General features: G+C 42.1%; 1 protein-coding gene across 3 annotated transcripts in view; it reads left to right on the top strand.

Annotated features, from left to right (window-relative positions):
* The window catches only part of LOC143280109 (sodium-dependent lysophosphatidylcholine symporter 1-B-like), a 41,733-nt gene that overhangs the window by 6,704 nt on the left and 12,529 nt on the right, over nucleotides 1–22,500 (top strand). For all 3 annotated transcript variants that reach the window (XM_076584655.1, XM_076584656.1, XM_076584654.1), the window contains 7 exons: nucleotides 6,823–6,942; nucleotides 10,193–10,345; nucleotides 11,940–12,061; nucleotides 12,668–12,836; nucleotides 14,055–14,133; nucleotides 15,272–15,402; nucleotides 16,498–16,588. In XM_076584655.1, the coding sequence (XP_076440770.1) occupies nucleotides 6,928–6,942; nucleotides 10,193–10,345; nucleotides 11,940–12,061; nucleotides 12,668–12,836; nucleotides 14,055–14,133; nucleotides 15,272–15,402; nucleotides 16,498–16,588 (760 nt within the window). In that variant the 5' untranslated portion in view covers nucleotides 6,823–6,927. The remainder of the gene's footprint in view (nucleotides 1–6,822; nucleotides 6,943–10,192; nucleotides 10,346–11,939; nucleotides 12,062–12,667; nucleotides 12,837–14,054; nucleotides 14,134–15,271; nucleotides 15,403–16,497; nucleotides 16,589–22,500) is intronic.

Raw genomic sequence — 22,500 nt, 5'->3', positions numbered from 1 at the left:
TTTGTTTTCTTAAACACATAGGCCTAATTTTCTTCACGTCCTGGGAATTGTTTCCCTTGAGTTTCATCAGTTCAGTCCAGTGACACATGAGTGGTGCGATTATAGAATACAGCGTTCGATTCACTCTTTTAAGACCATGATTTTAACTCGCCCTCCCCGAGAATTTGAGTGGGGATGTGGGTGCTAGTCTCTCGGTTGAAACGATAAACCGAAGAACCGTGTTACGAGTCTGTTTTTAGCTGTGCAAAACCCAAGAAGAGATGATGTCCAAGACAAAAAACAACAAAACAAACAAAATCACAAACAACAACAACAACAAAAAACCCATGAAGAACCACAATCCTACATACAGACGGGGGAATGAGTGGTTTTGCACAACGGTGACGTGCTTGGTCTTCCCAGAGAATGCAAACCCAATTTCACACAGAGAATTCTGTTGTGACGAGAAAAAGTAGCATGCTATGAAATCTCTCCCTTTGTGTACATTTTCAGCTTCGTTTATGCTGTCACCCTAAAGCTTATTTCTTATGCTTACGGCACTATGGTTTATGACTATGACAGAAAAAAAAGAAGATAAAATGCAGAGCAAAATTTGTTGCGTTCAGTCAGTGATCTCAAAGCTTTTGATTTCCCACGGCAGCGGGGATTAGGCCATGAAAAGTGTCAAGTATGGAATCATTAGTTCTTCCATGAAAACATTAGGAGTACTTAAGGATCTTTTCAGATCTGCATCCAGCTTGCGATCTTTTGCTTCCTGTTGTAGTATAATTGGGAGGAAGGTGGCAGAATGGTTATGACGCTCATCTCCCAATACAGAGTCAGTGAGGATCTGGGTTCGAATCCCGCCCTCGCCCTTAATCCCAAGTTCGACTGAAAAATCGAACTGAGCCTATAGTCATTCGGATGAGACGATAAACCGAAGTCTCGTGTGCAGCACGCACTTGGCACACTGAAAAATAACCCATGACAACGAGTGTTGTCCTCTGGCAAAATTCTGTCGAAGACATCCACTCTGACAGGTACACAAACATATATGCACGCACTCAAGCCTGACTAACCGCGTTGGATTATGCTGCTGGTCAAGCATCTGCCTAGCAGATGTGGTGCAGCGTATATGGATTTGTCCGAACGCAGTGACGCCTCCTTGAGAAACGGATACTGAAACTGCAGTTTGATTTCAACTGTTCAGGACAAGCTTTTCGGCTGTACTTCGGAAACACGCCTTTAGATCTGCAATGAGGTGTTTTTTTGTGCGTTTATTTATTTATTTATTTATCTATCTATTTATTTAAGAATTGATTTTATGTAGAACTGACTGACACATATTCAGCTAGCTTTGAGAAACGCGGTAACATCTCGTGGGGAGAGGAAAAAGAAAAAAAAAAGGGGGAATAAAAGCAGCCATAAGTTCCTTTTACAAAAGTCAGGATTGTTTTAGAAGTTATTGTTCCTTGTGTCCCTGCATAAACAGGGCCACGAGGATCGTTCGTTTATTTGTTTATAGTCTGTTCATCTAAGACGATGATAATTATTAGACTGAAAATAGATACTATTAATATTATTATTATCTGGATTATCATTTCTATCATCCTGATGATGATTTTTATTATTGATTAGAAATCATCATTTCTGTATATTCAAATGAAAAGGGGGGCGGTTGAGGTGGACGGGGGGTGGGGGTGGGAGGTGGGGGGCGAGGAGGGGACTAAGAAAGGATTCAGATTCAGATTCAGATTATTTATTCATTAATAGGCCTAGGCCCCTTATGAAGGGGTAAGTGACAATATAAGTAATAACAAACAAAATGAAAATATATAACCAACCATAATACATACACACATTACATAAACGCTGCAATGAAGTACAGCATCTTAAGATGTCACGATATCCCGAAATTTAAATGCCTGGTGTAAAAACAGTGCCAGATTCCATATATCAGCATGTCTCGTGGATGACAATAATAAACTCAGTTTGAATAAACATGGCTGTCGATAGTACTTAGGTGGTATATATTTTTCTCTAATTCTACAAAGAGCTGGACAACGAAAAACAAAATGTACCTCGTCTTCTTTGTCTTCTTTACATAGTGGGCAAATTAAATCATTGTCAGTAAAATCTCTGTATCTATAGTAATGTGTAGCTAAGTCTGACACGCCTAACCTAAATCTTGTTGTTACATACTTCAAATACATGTCCATGTTACATACCAAGTACTGTTTAACATCATGCGAATGTCCAAAAGTTCTATAGAAGCTAAATCTTTCACTGTTTTGAATATGGTAATTCCAGTCCTGCCATCTACAATCAATCAAGCGTTGCCGGAAAAGTCTTACAAACTGATTTATACTACCAACACCCTGATTCAACCATACATCACCAAATCCATATCTAAGTAAACAAATACGTACATCTGTGACCCAATTTCTCTTTCCCCTAATATCTAACTCATACAACATTTTGTAAGCTCTATAAGGTATTCTATAATCTTCCATTTGTAACAACTTAAGCCAATAACGTATACACTGTATAGCAGAGTTAATATATATCGGATGTCTATTTGTTTCACCATAAACAAGATCATTAGGTGTACGCAGATCTACGCCTAGAAATTTCTTCAACGCAAACAAATGCACAGATTCACATTCCAACGCGGCTTTATGCAGACCCCATAATTCAGAACCATATTGCATGACGGGTTGTACCTGAGCATCAAAAATTTTCAAAAACAATTGTAGAGAAGTGTTATTTAACGAAGATAATCTTTTTATAACACACAATAAGACATTTTTGGCCCTGCTAGCAAGATCTTTACAAGCAGAAACAAAGCTCAAACGTGTAGTAAAATTTATCCCCAAATATTTATAAACATTGACAACAGGCATTGTAATACTATCATAAAACCATCTTTCCCGTGAACCTAAATATCCCCCCTTTCTAAATACAATGATATTACTCTTACACATGTTGACTTTCAGTTGAAGGGAACTTGCTGCACGTTGTAAGTTATTCAGCTGAGTCTGTAGACCAACAATAGTTTCTGACAAAAGTACAACGTCATCTGCTAATAACAAGATAAATAATTCAAATGCATCAAAAGAAAAAGTGGCACCATGTCTTCCGTTATTAATAACATCAATGGCCAGTTCATTTATGAAAAGGGAGAACAACACTGGACTGCACACATCACCTTGTTTTACTCCAGCTGTACAGGCTATATAATCTGTCAACTGGGACTAAGAAAGGAGAGAAAGAGAGAGAGAGAGAGAGAGAGAGAGAGAAAAGATAGAGTACAAAATGTAAAATGGAGAGGGTGAGTGTCAGTGATTGGAGAAAGAAAAAACATAATACTGGAAGGGTGTGTGTGAGAAGGGGGACGGGGGGGAGCGGGATTAGGACAAAAAAATTATCAATAATCAAATATTATATGCACTACTTCTGTAGATTATTATTTGAAAAGAGGTTCATGTGGGGACCTACAATAAACAACCAACTGGACTATTTAACACATAGTCCAGACTACAACTTTACTAAAGAATAAATTGAAATATATAACTAAAATAAAATAATAATGATAATAATAATGAACAAAAAAAAAAAACCATTTGAAACTGGTAACACGTGTTCAGTAATTTCTGGAGGCAAAACGTTTCATTTCGAGGAAAGGGGCAGTTTGTTGGGTGGTTTGTACTGCCTTGTTTTCTGCGTTGTGTCAGTTGGTAACACCGGAGATTAGAAAAGAGAGATAAACCACTCGCGGCAGGCCCCTTCTTACTGTCTATAACAGTGCTGAAGCCGTTTTGGGGCACACACGCAGTGCGGAAGGATGGGGGTAAATCACCCTCTCCTTCCGCACCTGAAGGAAACTAGTCGGTTCTGACGGTTCAGCTGCAGTAAAGCGAAAGTTAAGTTATGCCTGGAATTTCCCACGTGTAGTAAGATTCGCTGTATACAATGAAAACCGATTCATTTTTGCTTGGTTTTTAGCACGTTTGCATCTGCTTGAATGTAGATAATATAAAAAGAAAATAAAGCAGCTCCCCCCACCACCAACTCCCCCCCCCCCTCCCGCCCCCCCAGCGCAATGTTGCACATGAGAGAGACAGTTGTAAATTATTGAGCTGCGTTTTCGTAACGCTACTTTTTCTTCACACTTTCTGGTTTACATCACCATTTCTTCAACAACAAATATATATATATATATATATATATATAAAAACATAAAACACATATTCAGCTCTCTCTCTCTTCTAACATCTGTCTGTACATACATACATACATACATACATACATGAATACATACATACATAATTTCATATAGATCTGTCAGTATGTAAATCTAAATCTATCTATATGTACATAATCATATATATAATTCATATATATACGAACGCTTCATGTTGCCCGAGCAGACCGTTGTATTGTGCTCTTTCTCTCTCTCTAAGTCTCTGTCTCTGTCTCTCTCTCTCGGGAGTTTTACATGGCTGTTAAAAGCATCTACGATTCTGTACTTGTATGTGTTCGTGACAAAGGTATTTATTCAGACTTTTTTCAGTGTCCGTGACAAAGGTATTTATTCAGACTTTTTTCAGTGTCCAAGAGGGGCTAAACAAGGTTGTATGCTAAGCTCACAGCTGTTTTCCTTTTTCATCGGTGAATTGGCAGTGGAGTTATCAAAGAAGGGGAGACATGGAATACAAATGATACCTGGCGCAACAGATTTGCTCTTAATGCTATTTGCTGATGATGTTGTTCTCTTGTCTGACACACCCATAGGGTTACAAAATCAATTAAATGCCCTTAAGCAAGAAACAGACAGACTACAACAAACAGTGAATCTCGATAAGACCAATATTATAGTTTTCCGCAATGGAGGTCATCTTTCGACTCGTGAAAAATGGTGCTGTGGTGATAGGGAAATAAAAGTAACCAATACATATAAATATTTAGGAATGTTATTCACAACAAAATTGAGTTTGACATCTGCGTGGGATGAAGCAAACAGAAAAGGGAAAAAAGGTGTAATCCAAATTATAAAATCACTCAGGAGACTGCGTTCGACTGACGCTTTCCCTTAGTTTGGGCGGGGCAACGGCAGCTCATGAATAATGAATGCGTCTCGCGGCGCAGGCTGCCTGGCTTCAGCAATTTCTGCAAGTGGTTTATCTCTCTTTTCTAATCTCCGGTAACACCCTCACGCCGCTTATCCCCAATCCCCGCCCCCACAACCACGACCCCCAACCCAACCTACCCCTGCTCCCGCTCCCCCCAACCCCTACCTCTCTGCATACAGTCATATACCCTACAGGTTGGGCTCCACTGACATGAAAGTTTCCTCATTTTATGCCTATGTTTTACACAAACCTACGTTAGGCTGTCAAGGCCTGATCAGTGTTTTGGCTTTTGCAAAGATCACGCATCTGTTCTTTAAAAAAAAAAAAAAAAAAAAAAAAAATATATATATATATATATATATATATATATACAGCAGATGTGTGTAGTGTATATATAGATCAGTCCGCACGCTTTCTCCGACACCTCTGAAACTGAAACTGAAGTTGATTGACTTGGTAAGGGTGCCTCTTACTGTGTTAATTGTTACTCCAGGAAAACCGGAATCACCTGTCGGTAGGGTTTTTTTTTTTTTTTTTTTTTTTTTTTGCTGTTTGTTCTGATATTGACATAGAATATTGCTTTTTGTTGTTTGGAAACCTCTGCAGGACAGTACATTTTTCACCTCTGATATTGACATAGCATATTGCTTTTCGTTGTTTGGAAACCTCTGCAGGACAGTGCATTTTTCGCTTCTGATAATATGGCAATGAACGCTCGGCTGGGCCATGGCCACAGTTTTAGTCTTTCAAAGAAGTGTCAGAGCGTGCTGACTGATCCATATACGCTACACCACATCGTTTGAAAAATGGCCGGGTGGGGGAGCAGATGCCTCACCTACGCATGGACCAGATGCTGCGTGAAATAAAGAATTTAGATCAAATGCTGCGTGAAATAAAGAATTTAGACCAAATGCTGCGTGAAATAAAGAATTTAGACCAAATGCTGCATGAAATAAGAATTTAGATCAAATGCTTCATGAAATAAAGAATTTAACTAAATGCTGCATGAAATACAGAATTTAACCAAATGCTGCATGAAATAAAGAATTGAGACCAAATGCTGCATGAAATAATGAAGAATTTAGACCAAATGCTGCATGAAATAAAGAATTGAGACCAAATGCTGCATGAAATAACAAAGAATTTAACCAAATGCTGCATGAAATAAAGAATTTAACTAAATGCTGCATGAAATAAAGAATTGAGACCAAATGCTGCATGAAATAAAGAATTTAACTAAATGCTGCATGAAATAAAGAATTTAGACCAAATGCTGCATAAAATAAGAATTTAGATCAAATGCTGCATGAAATAAAGAAGAATTTAGATCAAATGCTGCATGAAATAAAGAATTTAGACCAAATGCTGCATGAAATAAAGAATTTAGACCAGATGCTGCGTGAAATAAAGAAGAATTTAGACCAAATGCTGCATGAAATAAAGAATTTAGACCAAATGCTGCATGAAATAAAGAAGAATTCAGACCAAATGCTGCATGAAATAAAGAAGAATTTAGACCAAATGTAGAATTTAGACCAAATACTGCGTGAAATAAAGAATTTAGACCAAATGCTGCATGAAATAAAGAATTTAGGCAAAATGCTGCATGAAATAAGGAATTGTTTTATGCGAACAAGGATCTAAATCCTCGACGGTAGATACACTATTTCATGAAGCGACGAGTCATTCTGGACGACTTTTCTGTCTTTAGGTCAACCTGCGTTTTTGAAGGGCGTGCAAAAAAGTGTCTCCTCACTGACTTGAAAGGATTGACAGCTGACGAGGAAGTGGCCTTGTTGGATTCCGACAAAAACCCATGGGACGTGATAAAGTGAGTACAAATTGTGCTAACACATTGTACTAACACCGGTGTGTGTGTGTGTGTGTGTGTGTGTGTGTGTGTGTGTGTGTATTTCTTTTTATCACAACAGATTTCTCTGTGTGAAATTCGGGCTGCTCTCCCCAGCGAGAACACGTCGCTATACTACAGCGCCACCCTTTGTTTTTTCTTTTCCGCGTGCAGTTTTTTTTGTTTTTTTGTTTTTTGTTTTTCCTGTCGAAGTGGATTTGTCTACATACTTTTGCCAGGGACAACGCTTGTTGTTGCCGTGGGTTCTTTGACGTGCGCTAAGTGCATGCTGCACACGGGACCTTGGTTTATCGTCTCATCCGAATGACTAGCGTCCAAACCACCACTCAAGGTCCAGTGGAGGGGGAGAAAATATCGGCGGCTGAGCTGTGATTCGAACCAGCACGCTCAGATTCTCTCGCTTCCTACGCGAACGCGTTACCTCTAGGCCATCACTGTGTGTGTGTGTGTGTGTGTGTGTGTGTGTGTGTGTAAAATATATGAGTTAGAATTTGTTCAATACATTAACACCATCTTTCATCATTGTTGTGTAGCCTTCTTTCTCCATCATTTGTCAACGCCATCATTGTCACTACCATCGCCATCACCTTGTAAATAACGTGGGAGCTCCGGTTCTCGGCCTTTCATGGGTCAAGAGGTGAGCTGTATACACAAAGAGTGACAGAGGGTAGTATACAACGCCCAGACTTCTCTTTTCGCAAATCCGATATGGGAACGGGGGGTATCTGAAGATGAAGAGACGGAAGGCGTTTTTAGATCGAAGTGTTCAGGCGAAGGTCCGATTGGCCTTTTCCCTGTTCGCCTGTTCTTTGATCGTGCCGCCACCCTCAATAACCTCTGGAGAGTTTGACTCTTTGTCTTGTTTCGCCTACCCGCCAGTCCTGTTTCGCCTACCCGTCAGTCCTGTTTCGCCTACCCAGCCTCCCTCCCTACCCCTGTCGCTCTCTTTAAAACATAGACATAAACATAATGATGATGATGATGTTCGTCCTTCGGATTCGAAGATGACAACGGCTTCAAATATCAGATGGAAGATCGGTGGCTGTGGGTCCGGTGGTGACTGAGGAGGCCAATCCGGGCTCTCTAGGCTCGCCCACATGTGGGACACAAGTGAGCGGGTGTTGTTGCAGTGGATGCTGCTCGGGCCTTGCGCACAGCGTGCTTTCATTGCCCATCGGTGATCCGCCTGGCTTCAGCTGCACGGGCTCTTGTGGTGACCTTGCTGCGCCAAGCTTGACGATCCAGAGCAAGGGTCTTCCAGGTGTTGATGTCGACGCGCAGGTCTTTGAAGAAGTCTTTGTAATGTTTCTTCTGCCCTCCAACTGAGCGCTTGCTCTGACACAGTTCTCCGTACAGCAGCTGCTTAGGCAGTCGACTATCTGGCATTCTGACCACATGTCCACCCCATCTCGCTTGTGCTTTCTGCAGGGTGTGTCCTGACACCTGATGTGGAGGAGTCTGTGGAGACATATACACAGGCACGCACGCACGCACGCACTCACGCACACACACACGCACTCACGCGCACACACACACACACACACACACACACAGAGGAACATAATACAATTCAATATAGGATAAAACTTTGACCGTCAGCGTTCAAAGCAGGAGAGGCGGACACAATTTGCTGTATCCAAATTACCGACGCAGTGACCGGACCGTCAACACAAAAGACCTGCCCAGGCAATGAAGATAGCAAGCGAGATTTTAAAAAATTTTAAAATTATTTTGATTTAAAAAAGAAGAAGAAAAAGAAAAAAAGATATATATATATATATATATATATATTGTGTGTGTGTGTGTGTGTGTGTGTATACACACACACACACACACACGTGCACACACACACACACACACACACACACACACATATATATATATATATATATATATATATATATATATATACATACATACATACACACAGACGCGCGCCCGCGCACACAACACACACACAGCAACTGAGAGCAATCGGATGACACGATAAAACAAGGCCGGGTCCCATGTGTTGCATGCATTAACCGCACGACGCAACGCAAATAACCCACGGGGGAAAAAAAAAAAGAAAAAAGAAAAAAAAGTTATCCATGGCAAAATACTGTCGGAAAATCCACTTTGAAGTTTTATATGGAAACAAATATATTTGCAGGAAAGATTTATATGGAAACCAATATACTTCCTGGAAAGCGGAAAAGGGGGGACTGAGGTGAGGCTGCACTGTAGCGACGCGCTGTCTCAAGAGGGACAGGGCAGACCGATGTTACGCACCTTGAGAGAAATCTGTTATGACGCAGTTTCAGTTTCAGTTTCAGTAGCTCAAGGAGGCGTCACTGCATGTTGACTTGGGAGATCGTAAAAATCTCCACCCTTTACCCACCAGGCGCCGTCACCGTGATTCGAACCCGGGACCCTCAGATCGAAAGTCCAACGCTTTAACCATTCGGCTATGGCGCCCGTCACTGCGTTCGGACAAAACCATGTACGCTACACCACATCTGCCAAGCAGATGCCTGACCAGCAGCGTAACCCAACGCGCTTAGGCCTTGAAAAAGAAAAAGAAAAAAGGGGGAATGAATAATAGATAAGCTTACATAAATAAATAAATAAATAAATAAATAATAATTATGATATAGAAAAAGGTAGTAGTAATAATAATAATAAAATATTTTTTTTTAAATTACGCAATGTAATGTGACGCAATGTAGTGCACTATAGTACGATACGATATGACACGATGCAATACAAGGTAACGCCCACAATGTTTACCCAGAGGACGGACTGAGCAGTGTTCACAAAACCAGGCGTGGACGTTCACTCCACCAGTCCGCTCAGACTGGAGGGAAAGAAATGTGGACATCGCCACAATAGAATACAATACAATGCAGTACAGTACGGTACAGTACAGTACAGTGCAGTGCAGTACAGTACACTGAGTACAGTATAAAAATACATCAGGTTACTCTTGGTCATGGTAGGCCGTCGTCATCGTCACTATCATCGTCTTCAAGCATAATCGTCGTTACCATCATCATCATCATCACATCGTGTTCTTTTAGCAGCATCGTCATTGTAGTCCTCGTGTGTGTGTGTGTGTGTGTGTGTGTGTGTGTGTGTGCGTGCGTGCGTGCGTGCGTGCGTGCGTGCGTGCGTGTGTGTGTGTGTGAGCGAAATATGAGTTTTTCAATACAGTGTGTTTTAATCTCCCCAGTATTTGAGGATGCATGATGCCCCAGACGTGGGTGAGGACGACCCTTTACCCCTGTGGCGCAAGCTGTGTTTTGCCTTGGGCGGGGTGCCTTACCAGATGACCTCCACAGTCATCGGCTTCTTCCTTAACATCTACCTCCTAGAGGTGGCGGAGGTACGCAAAATCAAATCATACAGCCTCATACATCATGGTGATGGTGGAAACGATGAATCGACGAGATGATCATTATGTAATAATGGAGTGTGGTCTAGAGGTGACACGTCCGCCTTGGAAGCGAGAGAATCTGAGCGCGTTGGTTCGAATCACGGCTCAATTGCCGATATTTTCTCCCCCTCCACTAGACCTTGAGTGGTGGTTTGGACGCAAGTCATTCGGATGAGACGATAAACCGAGGTCTCGTGTGCAGCATGCACTTAGCGCACGTAAAAGAACCCACGGCAACAAAAGGGTTGTTCCTGGCAACATTCTGTAGAAATATCCACTTCAATAGGAAAAACAAATAAAACTGCAAGCAGGAAAAAATTAAAAAAATTGGGGGGCGCTGTAGTGTAGGACGCGCTCTCCCTGGGGACAGCATCCCGAATTTCACACAGAGAAATCTGTTGCGATAAAAAGAAATACAAATACAAATAAACACTAAACCATGAAAGCAGTTTGAATAAACTTTTACGTGGTTGTGTCAAACGCATGCTAAAGCGGACGTGCACCCTCCCCCCCCTCCTCCAATGCCCCACTACAGACGCCACAACACCAACAAGCCCACACAGAAAAAGATTTTTCACAATGCATTTAATGTATGTAATTATGTAATTGTATGAATGTATACAAAATATATATAATAATAATAAAATATATATACATATATTTTGAAGGAACAACAACAAAAGTACTCTTATTTCCTTCAATAAAGTATCCAAAGGACACTGATGGGTATGGCCACACGGTCAATTACTAAAGAAACACTTCAAGTTTAACTCTCTCTATACGAACGGCGAAAGAGACGACGTTGACAGTTCACCCCAATTACCATCATCAAAATATTGCAAGCGGAAGGCTCTTATACTGAAGAGGTGAATGTTGACAAAGAATACCACAATTCTGACGATGGAAGCTAAAGGTTGGGTCATTCAGACACCCACTGGACATCCGAGGGGTCTGTGTAGAGGAGAAGAGAGGACTGGCCGTACTGAGTGAGTTAATCTTCTGCTATTGCAGAAGGTTTTGCTGCATAGTCCAATAGGACATTTGTTATAGTTGTTATAGTTGTTTGATGTTAGCGTTTCCTTCTATATGCCTATGTCTCCCTTTTAATGTTTTATTTTTTTTCCAGTGCTCTGTATCTTCCCCACCACACACACACATGCGCACACACACACACACACACACACACACACACACACACACACACATGCGCACACACACATACACACACACACCATTCTTCACCCTCTGCCCAATACTGTTCCCACCACCACGCCCCGCCCTCCACCCCCCCACCCCCCACGCCCCTCTCCTTTTTTTTCCTTTTATTTTTTTTTCGTCTGATATCACTTAAAGTGGAAGGCGTTAAACTGAAGACTACTACTACTAACACACACACACACACACTCACACCCACACACATACACACACACACACACAGAGCGAGCAACGGAGTACATAGGCGAATCGCCGGGGAAAAGGCGAACCGGAATGACAGCCTTACCTCCCAAAGTAACCCTGACAGCACTGTGCCCTCATGCCTCAGCTCAAGCCCAGCTACGTGGCCATAGTGCTCTTCACGGGCAAGGCCTGGGACGCTGTGACGGACCCCACGTGCGGCTACTTCGTGCAGCGCACGCGCACGCGATGGGGCAGGATGAGACCTTGGTGAGTGTAGTCAGGGCAAGGCAAAGCGATTGTACGAGACCTAGTGACTAAATTACGGTAACGGCAAATCACCTTTGGCTTCTCCTGGAAACTAACTTGAAAAGCCAGCTACGTAGTAAACGAACTAATGCAATCCTATACCTTACGAGCCCAGCTGTTCACTGACTCTGTTGTTCGCTTGGCGTAAATAAAAGGATAAAATAATTATTTTTTTCCATCTTCAGAGAAAACAATTTATTTTTTAAAAATAAAATAAAATAAATGAGAACACGTGGATACAGTAAAATCAGTTTGTCTCATAACCATACCCAGTATTGGCGTACTGCACGAATACACAGCCTTGATTGTTTTGTTAAAAGAACAACTAAAAACAGAATTAAGCTATTGAAATGTGCAGTTCTTTTTTTTAGCTAAAAAAAAATGTAAACGAGCTAGTTTGAAAACAAAAAGATATGCAGGTATGAGGGTATTGAGCTATCGAGCTGTGTCAGTGATCCGTAGTGGGTGTTACTAAATATATTTCAAAGGGAAATGGCCTCGTTTTGTACCGATATTGACGTGAAATTCTGAAACGGAATGGTTCAGTTGTTTTCTGTGGTGTTGCAGGATATTGTTCACGGCGCCTTTTGCCTGTGCTGTCTACTTTCTGCTGTTTTACGTGCCTGGAGGATTCAGTGACACTATTGTCGGGAAGAAGGCGGAAACGGAAATGAGTATGGAAGGAAAGCTGGGATACTACTTGGCCGTTTACTGCGCATTTGAGGGGCTTTTGTCGGTCAGTGAACTGCAAGGGAGAAAAGGGTTTTTGTTTTTTTGTTGTTTTTTTAAGTCCCCTGTTCGTTAATAGGCCTAGACGTTTGTAAGTAAGTGCAGACGTTCTAAATGATAATTAATTTTGACCTCAGTTCAAAACCACAAGTATCAGGCAACGGTAATAGCAGTTTTATGCCTACAAAAGGGCTCATGCTCACTCGACCAATTCTATATCATTTAGCAGATGTCTTTCTTAATGTCTCAAACTTCACGGATAATGACAGGGTACATATTTTGGTCCATCCTTTGCCGCTCCATTGTTTAATTAATGAATGACAGAAATAAACATTTATGAAGCATTGCCTTCAGTAAAAGATTGATTTGTTAACATTGCTTTTACAGGACTTAGAAATCAATCTACGCGAAAAGAAACTTGATATTTCCTAGGTAAAGAAAGAGGAACTCAAGACTATAAATCAGAGGAAAACCTGGACAGGGACAGCATTTTGTTTTCTGCCCTTGGTGTGTCACGGACACGAGATGGTTAGTACTTGTTGCATCATCTTTTTTTATTCCAGAATTTGGCCAGAACAAAGACTCTATACATGCCCTCTATACAGGGTCTTTGGTCAGAAGCAACTTCGATGGGTAACTTCTTTAGGTCCCGTCTGTGAACCTGCCTGAAGCCTGGGGATCGGGCGATGTGACTGGACTTAATTGTCAGGAGCAAGCTCGCCATTGTGCGAATATCCGCCGCATTCTGCCATGGTCCAGTTTCAGTTTCAGTTTCAGTGGCTCAAGGAGGCGTCACTGCGTTCGGACAAATCCATATACGCTACACCACATCTGCCAAGCAGATGCCTGACCAGCAGCGTAACCCAACGCGCTTCGTCAGGCCTTGAGAAAAAAAGGGTGAATAAATAATAGATAAATACATTAAAAAAAAATTACTACTACCACTACTAATAATATGTATAAGGCGTGGTCCAGTTCGACAAATGTTGTCGACCACCTGCAGTAACCTCTTACGGTCAGGATGGTTGTTTAAGCAACTATCTACTCTCCCTCTTTTCCACGGTCCCTGATGTGGAGTTAAGTGATGAAAAAGAGTTACGAGACCTGTGTAGTAGTAGTAGTAGTAGTTTCGCGGAAAGAGAACGAGCCCTGGTGATGTTTGGAGTTCTACAGCTGTGAAGTGTTGTGTGTGTGTGTGTGTGTGTGTGTGTGTGTGTGTGTGCAGTGTCTTCATGTTCCATACACTGCTCTCACCATGTCCGTCACCGTCAGGCAGAAGGAGAGAGACTCCGTTACTGCTTATCGTAAGTATCCACAACCTGTCACACTAGTGCACCTCCACCCCTCCATCGCTCTCTCCCGCGCCCTCACACATACATTGGTATGATTGTCATAGCTCTGTACAGGGACATCAGTCGGTCTTAGAAATTCAAAGTTTCTTAGTTCAAAGGTGATTTTCAAAGCTGTAGTTGTGTGAAAACCGACGGTGAAAACCTTTTTTGTTTGGTTTTTGTACAGTATTTTAGTTTTTGCACCATTATTGATTAAGGTCTGATAAAGAATAACTCCATTAATGTTCCAGGGTTTATATTTGTCATTGTTCCGGGAAACATTGTTTGGATGCACCGTTAAGTGGAGTGATGGCCTACAGGTAACGCGATCGCCTAGGAAGCGAGAGAATCTGAGCGCGCTGGTTCGAATCACGGTTCAGCCGCCGATATTTTCTCCCCCTCCACTAGACCTTGAGTGGTGGTCTGGACGCTAGTCATTCGGATGAGACGATAAACCGAGGTCCCGTGTGCAGCATGCACTTAGCGCACGTAAAAGAACCCACGGCAACAAAAGGGTTGTTCCTGGCAAAATTCTGTAGAAAAATCCACATCGATAGGAAAAACAAATAAAACTGCATGCAGGAAAAAATACAAAAAATGGGTGGCACTGTAGTGTAGCGACGCGCTCTCCCTGGGGAGAGCAGCCCGAATTTCACACAGAGAAATCTGTTGTGATAAAAAGAAATACAAATGCAAATACAAATAAGTGTGTTTTCGTTGTTGAGGTTGGGGTTTTGCCTTGGTTTATTTGTTTTGTGTTTGTTCTGTTTTTTTTGTTGTCGGTGGCTTTCTGTAGCTTTCGCAGTCTGCTGGGTTTTAAGCAATATTGATGTTCACTGTCACGATGTGAAACTGTGGACCCGAAACCGAAGTGTACTGAAAATCGCAGTACCCATTTGTGTGTAAATTGAGCACGAACTTAACTTGACCTGTCTGTGTGATGTGGATGGGTGGTGTGGGTGTGGGTGTGGGTATGGGTGATGTGTTTGTGTGGAGTGGTGTGTGTATGTGGTGTGGTGGTGGTGTTGTTGTTGTTGTTGTTGTTGGTGGTGGTGGTGGTGTGTGTGTGTGTGTGTGTGTGTGTGTGTCCCCCTCTCTCTGTCTGCTCCAGGCATGGGGTTTGAGGCCATCGGGGTGATGGCCGCCGTGCTGATTCAGGGCCAGCTGGTGACTCAGACCCGTTGCAATGGGGAGGAGGAGGAGAGCAGCAAAATCCTGACAGCTGACGACATGAGGAGTCAGGTGAGGGTGGAGGTGTTGATAGAAAGGTGACGAGTTTAGAAATGGTTGGAGCAGTGTAGGAGTGAAGGGGGTAGTCTCAGTGGATGGATGGTGGGGGACAGGGAGAGGATGAGAGAGGACGGAGTGATTTGGAAAATGATCATGGACGAACCCATCTACAGAGAGAGAGAGAGAGAGAGAGAGAGAGAGGTGGACGTAGATGTCAGCGATACTGATGAGTAAAAACATAAGAGACGCCAATTCCTAATTTCGTCATTATGTACTTAGTCAAATGTCTGTCAATACGTATAAACTTATAAACTGGAACACTTAAGTTATTGATCGCTGTGTATACATTGAGTCTGTCACTGTCTTGGACATGTTTCTTATTGGTACATTTAACAGTAGAGAGCATGCAACTATATTGGGTATATGTCTTTCTCACCATAGACGACACCCGCACACACACACACACACACACACACACACACCACACACACACACACACACACACACTGACACACACACACACACACACACACTCACTGACACACGCACACCGACACACACACACACGCACACCGACACACACACACACACACACACACACACTGACACACACACACACATACGTACATACGTACGTACGTCTAAAATCACATTATGTGGATATACATTAAACTGAAGAACACAGACACAGACACACACACACACACGGTTTACTGGATCGAGCCATCTGCCCATGTTAAAAGGAATAATGGGATTGCGTACCTCTGATGTCTCCTTTTTCTCGACAGAAACCCCTCTACCTTCGTGCACTCTGGGTGCCGTTTACACACTTCTCACACTTGACAAGAGTGGACTGGGATGATGAACACGTTATTGCTATTATTAAACGGTTTCGTAATAAAATACCGTTTATTCGAGCCGTTTTTGTGAATGTTATACAAGTGTTGTAAACTTTCTGAGCAAATTGAGAAGTTAATCTATTTCGAATATTTATTTTATTTTCTTTTATTTTATTTTTTTTAAAAATAATTTTGATTAAGAAATGACCATTTTAGTTGTTTTGGTTGTTGTTTTTTTTAACATTACTGGTATCAATTTGGCCTGCAGGAAATGTCCTACCGTATCGGGTCTTTCATCGTGATCGGGCTGTACCTCTTCTGCTCTGTCACTGTCTTCTTGGGAGTGAAGGAGAAGGAAGGTAAGACGTTGATTGGTTGACACACATGACGTTAGCAAGTTTTCTTGAGCCACTCCGTCGGGTGAAGCGATGCTTGGTACCTGATTCAACACTTCAGCCCCATTGGTTATCACGCGATATCGATTGACACCGATGATTGGTCAGAGTTGAGTACACATGATTTGATTGGAGCAATCAGTTTGATCCCATGGTAGCCAACCGTTTGTCCTTATATGTGTACCTCCCTCCCTCCCTCTTTCCCCCCTACCCCCCTCTCTCTGTGTGTCTCCTTTAACTCTCTCCATACGAACGGCGAAAGAAATGACGTTAACAGCGTTTCACCTCAATTACCACCATCAAAATATTGCAAGCGGAAGGCTCTTATACTGAAGAGGTGAATGTTGACAAAGAATACCACAATTCTGACGACGGAAGCTAAAGGTTGGGTCATTCAGACACCAACTGGACATTCGAGAGGTCTGTGTAGAGGAGAAGAGAGGACTGGCCGTACTGAGTGAGTTAGAGAAGAGAGGACTGGCCGTACTGAGTGAGTTAACGGATGTCAGCGAAAGTTGGCGAAACAAGAACAGCGACAACAGCATCAACAACATCAACAACGACGTTTTCTTTTCTTTTTTCCCCTCTACAGTGCTTAATCAGTTTGATCCCATGATAGCCAACCGTTTGTCCTTATATGTGTACCTCCCTCCCTCCCTCTTTCCCCCTACCCCCCTCTCTCTGTGTGTCTCCTTTAACTCTCTCCATACGAACGGCGAAAGAGACGACGTTAACAGCGTTTCACCCCAAGTACCATCATCAAAATATTGCAAGCGGAAGGCTCTTATACTGAAGACGTGAATGTTGACAAAGAATACCACAATTCTGACGACGGAAGCTAAAGGTTGGGTCATTCAGACACCCACTGGACATCCGAGGGGCCTGTGTAGAGGAGAAGAGAGGACTGGCCGCACTGAGTGAGTTAAAGAACGCACACTTCACACCATACGAAAAAGACCCAGACTAAAAAAAAAAAAAAAAAAAAAAAAAAAAGAAGGAAATTACAAATTATTAAGAATAAGCAAAATCGCTGCAGCGCTGAGACTGGTGATGAACGTTGCATAGACTGAGGAAACGTCCTGCTTTGAATACAGGGTTCACACAAAAAAAGTTCAGGACCACTTCATGGAAGGGTTTTCACAAAATGTGAAACATATCGAGGGATGTTTTGAATTATGCAGGCTGCAAATGATCTACCACAGGCTTTTCACTGACCACTAAATGGCTGTTTTAGGCATATGTGCAGTGAACATTTGAAAAAAATGTGTTTGAAAAATCGATGTTTCGGTAACAAATTGACAGTTATGATGCTTATATACCATAGCTGTTATTCTTCATTATATTAAAAAAAAAAAAAAAAAAAAAAAAAAAAACAACAACTAAAAAACGAAAAAGGAGAAGAAACACAAAGTGCTCGTACTGACAAGAAAGCGCTTCTTATCAGTTTGCTAAGTTTGCACAGTTAAAAATAATTATTATAAGTAAATGGAATGCACCGTGGAGTTAGCAGTATTTTTAAAGCTCGCTCACTCATGCAACCTCAGTACTAGCCCTGGTGAACAGTTCTTTGCGGCGCCGGCCGGGGTGACGCTTCACAGTGTTGAAAATATAGTAGGGGGCATTAAGTCCGAAAAACAGGTGAAAGCTGCACTTCATGATAAAAACATTCTGTTTGGTTTTTCTTATTCCTTATTCATTTGTGGTTCATTTAAGCAAGGGATCCACCTTATCACTGCACCGGAAGTGGGTGTGGTCAGCGTCTAAAGTAGGTCACTGAGTTCAAAACAAATGACACTTATTTTCTCGGTTATTTCGTTTTCTTACCCAATTTCACACGTGAAAATGTCCAGAATGTGGTCTCCGAATGTTAATTATGCTATTATGTACTTGCTATGTTATGTAAATGTCTTCAGGAGTGTTTCGTGACAAAAATAATAAAGATAAAATAAAAATAGAAAGTAGGTCACAGTGTCAGTGATGCTAACTGGTCGTTGTTTAATCTCAATGTGTACTGTTATGTTGCTCATACATTTTAAAGAACATGTACATATTTTTCATCTTTCTCTGGGCTACTTGTACCCTAAACAATATATATATATATATATATTTTTTTTTTTTTTTTTTAAACAAAACAAAAAAAAAACAAAACAAAAAAAAACAAACACAAAAAAAAGAAGGGGGAGGGGAAAAAAAGATGTGTCTAGATCTTTGGGTGCCGTTTATGATAGCAGCTAAGCCTCTTTTTGAATTTCTTCCGCCATGAGTTGATATTTTGCAAAGTACTTCAGTCTCTTAAGCTATGACATTGATGAAACTGATATAGCAGCTCAACAATCACCTTTGTTTCAACAATCTCATCCACCCATTTCAGTCTGCCTATCGTGCTGACCACAGCACCGAAACTACTCTCCTCCACATCCTGAATAACCTACTGCTAGCGTCCGACTCAGGACAGATCTCCCTTCTCACTCTTCTCGACTTGTCAGCCGCCTTTGACACGATAGACCATTCAATCCTCCTTTCCCGTCTTCATTTTACATTTGGTATCAACGGCACTGTTCTAAACTGGTTCAAATCTTATCTCACTGATCAATTCCAGTCTGTCATTGTTGATAATTTCCAGTCTGAACCCGTTAAAATTGAACATGGAGTCCCACAGGGATCTGTTTTAGGCCCAGTGCTCTTCACACTGTACACTGCTCCTCTGACTGAAATTATCAACCGCCATAATGTCAGTCATCATTCTTATGCTGATGACACTCAACTCCAGAAGAGTGATACACCTGAAAAACTGTCATCGCTCTTGCAAGAAACATCTAACTGCTTCCTGGATATTCAAAATTGGATGACTCTAAATAAGTTACAACTGAACGCGGACAAAACTGAAGCAATGATCATAGGAACTAAACAAAAACTCTCTTCCATTACAACTAATACAATCAAACTTGGCAGTACATCCATCCCTCTGTCCAGTTCAGTCAGGAACCTCGGCGTTGTCCTTGACAACACACTGTCCATGCAAACATTTATCAACCAGACATGTCAATCCTGCTACTGTCAACTGCGGCGCATCAGTTCCATCCGGAAATATCTGTCCATTGACGCAACATCTAGACTTGTCGTTTCTCTCATTCCCTCTCGCCTTGACTACTGTAACTCTCTATTGTCTGGTTTGCCTGCTTCATCCATTCAGTCCCTTCAGCGCATACAAAATTCTGCTGCCCGACTCGTCCTCAGAAAGAAAAGATCTGAGCACATCACTCCTCTTTTGCAACATCTCCACTGGCTCCCTGTCTCACACCGAATAAGGTACAAGATCAGCACTCTATGCTACAAATGTATTGACAAATCAGCCCCTTCCTATCTCTGTGGCTACCTTCACATCTACACTCCATTTCGCTCACTACGATCAGCTTCGGATCCACTCCACTTACGCATACCCAGATTCAAACTCTCGACTGTTGGCCGCCGTTCTTTCTCTGTTTCTGGACCTTGCAATTGGAATGAACTTCCTCTTTCGCTTCGTCAAGTCTCCACACTCAGCTCCTTCAAGTCTGGCCTTAAAACCCACCTCTTCCCAAAATAGCCTCCCTTCCCTGCCTCTTCCTTGTCTTTAGTTTCTCCAGTTTTAGAGTTATGCGTGCGTGAGAATGACTGGTGCGAAAGCGATTAGATTTGTCTCTGCACAAGATTCAGCGCTATATAAGTACCATTATTATTATTATTATTATTACTATTATTATTATTTATTATATACTTGTAATTAAAGAAAATCAATTGTAAATCTGTGAATGTCAGTATAATCAAGGTCGATCAGCTCTGCCAATTTCCAGAGGCACCTCACGCATGTCTAAAACATTTTTGCTTGGATACGTTTTTAATTCATATCAAGCATTCACCAAAAACTGCAAACATATACGCTCAATTCGCTTGTTTTGCCTTTCTTTCAGCACTGACAGACAATATCGTACTTACTAGATTCAATGTGGAGAAGAATGATTGTAGAATAGTAAAATCCTTCTCATTCTCATAAGGGTAAAGAGTGCTTCCAAGGAAGGGTGGTGGGTCTTGTCGCTGATGCTTAACTGCCTCCTGTCCTGCAGTCCTTTACAGCAGTCCGATGTGGGAGGATAAGGAGAAATTTTAATATCCCGTTGCGCACACTGGTGACTGTAATTTCACATTTCACTTTTTTTCTTGCCTAGGGCATACACAGGTTGGTCCAATGACTCCATGCTGCCCTGGATGCTCCACCGCAGGCTGCACGACGTCCATTACATGTTTTGTCATTGCGATTCAGTGCACATTTTCTGATAGCATGGCCAATGTTGCTAGTATGTCTGTCCAGATACTCATGACGTGCAGCATGGAAGTCTGACCAGGAAAGTGTACCAGTGGCGATCTCATGTTCATCTTCAATGACACCTTTGCAGTGACTTTCTTATTTGATTTTTGTCTCTTGACTCCTTCTGGACCATAGGGATGCAACAGTACTCCAGCGGACTCGGTTTTTGGCTGCTCTCTTCAGCTGGGCCTATGTCCATCCGGCTGTGCCTTCATCTCATCTTCCAAGCTTCTTTTCCAGGTCTGCTTTGGTCAGCCAGCTCGCCTCCTGTCTTGTGGTGTCGTCTGGAGGCTTTCGAAGGGTATTGCTAACCAGCCCCATTTCCTCTTCCTGATCTCCTCACTCATGGGCACCTGGTTGGTTCTTCTCCAGAGGCAGGCATTTGATACTGTCTCTGGTCATCTGATCATTTGAAACATGATGCAGGCATCTATTGATGAAGGCCAGTCGTTTGCTTGTGTTCGTCTTGGTTGTTCGCCATGTTTCAGAGCCACACGAGAGGACTCCTTAACGTTGATGTTGAAGATCCTCAGTTTGGTGTGAGTGGAAAGAGATATAGACTTCCAAATTGGCCGCAGGGTGTTGAAGGCATGCCTCGCTTTGTTGATGCAGTTCTTGATGTCTTCATCCGCCCCTACGTCCTTGCTCACTACGCTGACACCTTTGCAGTACACCAACCATTCACTTTCAGTGTTGCGCGTCTTGCTTTCAAGTCTGACGGCTGGTTTTGCACTGACGATACATGGTGGTATTTAGACATCTTTGGAGGTCAGAGCAACTGGATGCACTTTTGTGTAGGTGACAGAGAGGGGCGTGGGGCCATTATTTCCATTCTGGCTGACACCGATTGCTGAACTAGGGGTGTGAAGTGCATAATTGCATCTGCGTCTTCATGCTTATTCTGCATCAAATATCCCATGGAAGGTGTCTCCCGCCGTTGTCAATCTTGAGATGTGGTCAATGTTTGCCATCATTCTTGGCGGAAGAACTACACCGTCTGTTTCAAATTTTTTCTATACACTGTTTGCAATATCTGTTGAAATAGACAACACACGCTTGTATGAGATTCCAAGGCCAAGGCTATGAAGGATTTTAACCAGCCCTAGCTTTCTTGTCTGACAATGAACTTTAAGGCTAGTAGATTAGGAATGAGGTCTGTGTCCTGTTGCGCTGCATATGTGATGTTGCTTTTAATGATTTTTTGCATTTATATCCAGTTATCTGTGATATACTGACAACAGTTTGAATCTGGTGTGGAGTGGTTAATTCTTCAATGGAATCTGGCCCACTGGTTATCATGCTGATGGGCGCCTTTAAGGTGAAATGTATACAATTTTCTTGACATTCTGTGGATGAATTTGCCATTGAATGAACTATCTGGCTACAACAGATCACTTCTAATCAGCTCAGCGGTTTTTGCAAGATGTGAAGCTTCTGAATCATAACTGCGTGTTTCTTGATGGTGTCACCGAGGTTTTTGTCAAACATTAGGACACCTCTCTGCTTTGTAAAGTGGCAATGGGGTCTGGAA

Source organism: Babylonia areolata, chromosome 3 (assembly GCF_041734735.1).
Source record: "Babylonia areolata isolate BAREFJ2019XMU chromosome 3, ASM4173473v1, whole genome shotgun sequence".
Classification (NCBI taxonomy): domain Eukaryota; kingdom Metazoa; phylum Mollusca; class Gastropoda; order Neogastropoda; family Buccinidae; genus Babylonia; species Babylonia areolata.
The sequence above is the reverse complement of the archived record's forward strand: the minus strand, read 5'-3'. Positions and strand labels throughout refer to the sequence as shown.